At 36.0% G+C, this 1,568-nt stretch overlaps 1 protein-coding gene across 1 annotated transcript in view; it reads right to left on the bottom strand.

Moving 5' to 3' along the window:
- CUL5 (cullin 5) overlaps window positions 1-1,568 on the bottom strand; it is a 92,190-nt gene that overhangs the window by 9,102 nt on the left and 81,520 nt on the right. The window contains exons 14-15 of the mRNA XM_045297737.1: window positions 1,072-1,195; window positions 672-847 (exon numbers count right to left, since the gene is read on the bottom strand). Of these exons, the coding sequence (XP_045153672.1) occupies window positions 672-847; window positions 1,072-1,195 (300 nt within the window). The remainder of the gene's footprint in view (window positions 1-671; window positions 848-1,071; window positions 1,196-1,568) is intronic.

Genomic DNA, 1,568 nt, shown 5'->3' with positions numbered 1-1,568 from the left:
TGGAGAGAAAATGTTTTGAGAATGATGTACAAATGCGCTTTACACAATTGATGTGTGTATGGATTGGGATAACAGTTGTATGAGCCCCTAATATGTTTTTTTTTTAAAAAAGGAAAAAAAAAAAAGAATTTAATTCTGTGTTCATGATTCAGAGTTTTTGTATTGTTAAGCTGAAAAATAAAAAAAGAAGAGGAAAACAAAACAGAACAAAACAAAAAAAGATGTGCCCGCTCCCTTTTGTTCCTGTTGGATGGAATGCAGGCATAGTGGGATTCATACTGGATTATGCAGACAAGGGCTATACTTAAGAATGGTGGTACAACAAGGAGCTTGTGCCCCTTATAACATCATGGAACAGATCCATTGTACTGGATCAAGCTTTTACATGTGAAAGGCACCAAGAGCTATCTTGTATTCTTGTTGTTAGTTGCTGTCAAATTAATTCTGGATTTTCAAGGCTGTGTCTTCTGGGAGTAGATTGCTAGATCTGATTTCTAAGGTGCCTTTGGGTGCATTTGAACTGCCAATGTTTTGGCTAGTAGTCAAATGCTTAACCATTTGTGCTACCTTGGGAGTCCCTGGCTTATGTAAGCCATTTGAAGTTGATGTCACTTATTTGGAGCTCTGCTACTTTCAGCCAAATTAATATCTGAACTAATATATCTACTTACAATTCCATTTGACATGAGATGATGCCAATGTAATTTTCTACCACTATGATTTTTTTTATAAAATTCTTCTACTTCGGGTATCAGATCTTCCAGTTCAGTGGGAAGTGAAACAAATACTTTCTCAGAGCTTCTTGACCAAGCACCAGCATTCAGAATTTTTATATTCACAGAGTCAGCTACGGACAAAAAGATCAGAAAATATAAATCTACAATAGTCACAACAGTGGATAACATTCAGACTGAATAACAGTGTCATCTTAAATGTCAAAGTGAGGGCGAGGAAACGCTGTTTGGATAGCTGACTCTAAGGAATGTGGATTTTAACTGCTAACATTTATGGTTAATTTAATAGAAAACACATGTTTTTAGTGAATTTGAAATATGCATTGAGTTATAATACCTGGTAAAGCCAATTTATTATTTTTGTGCATTTCTTTAAAAGCTTGGTTTAAATCTTCAGATACTTTTATGTCTTGAAACATTCTGGCCAGTTTGTTGACATAATCTGCTGGCATTCCAACTTCCTACAAAGAGAAGACAGAAGAGGCAACAATAATCTAACTAATTAGATAAACTGTTAAATGGAAAACAAAGTCTTATTTAGATGATATAATATCAAAGTATTCTCCTTATTAAGCTTTCATAGCTAACCCTAAAACGTTTTATTTTCAGAGCTAAGTAACATAGTACAGGTATCCCTTGCCCTGCGTGTGCCATCACACACAAATTTCAGCTCCTACAGCCTAAGTAGCAGACGCTAGTTCCCCACAACACTGCTCAACTTTCACTTGTCGCTTTACATTAAATGTGAGTGCATGAAGGACAAATGGGGGCCTTCTTCTGAGGCCCTCATTACACAAGGTACTAGATAAGAAGCAGGGCACGGTATCACTTCTT

The sequence above is a fragment of the Echinops telfairi genome, unplaced genomic scaffold, assembly GCF_000313985.2.
Source record: "Echinops telfairi isolate 266 unplaced genomic scaffold, ASM31398v2 ScPeMD7_7421;HRSCAF=8459, whole genome shotgun sequence".
In the NCBI taxonomy this organism is placed as follows: Eukaryota; Metazoa; Chordata; class Mammalia; order Afrosoricida; family Tenrecidae; genus Echinops; species Echinops telfairi.
Note: the sequence above shows the minus strand (reverse complement) of the source record. Positions and strands in the feature narration are given on the sequence as shown.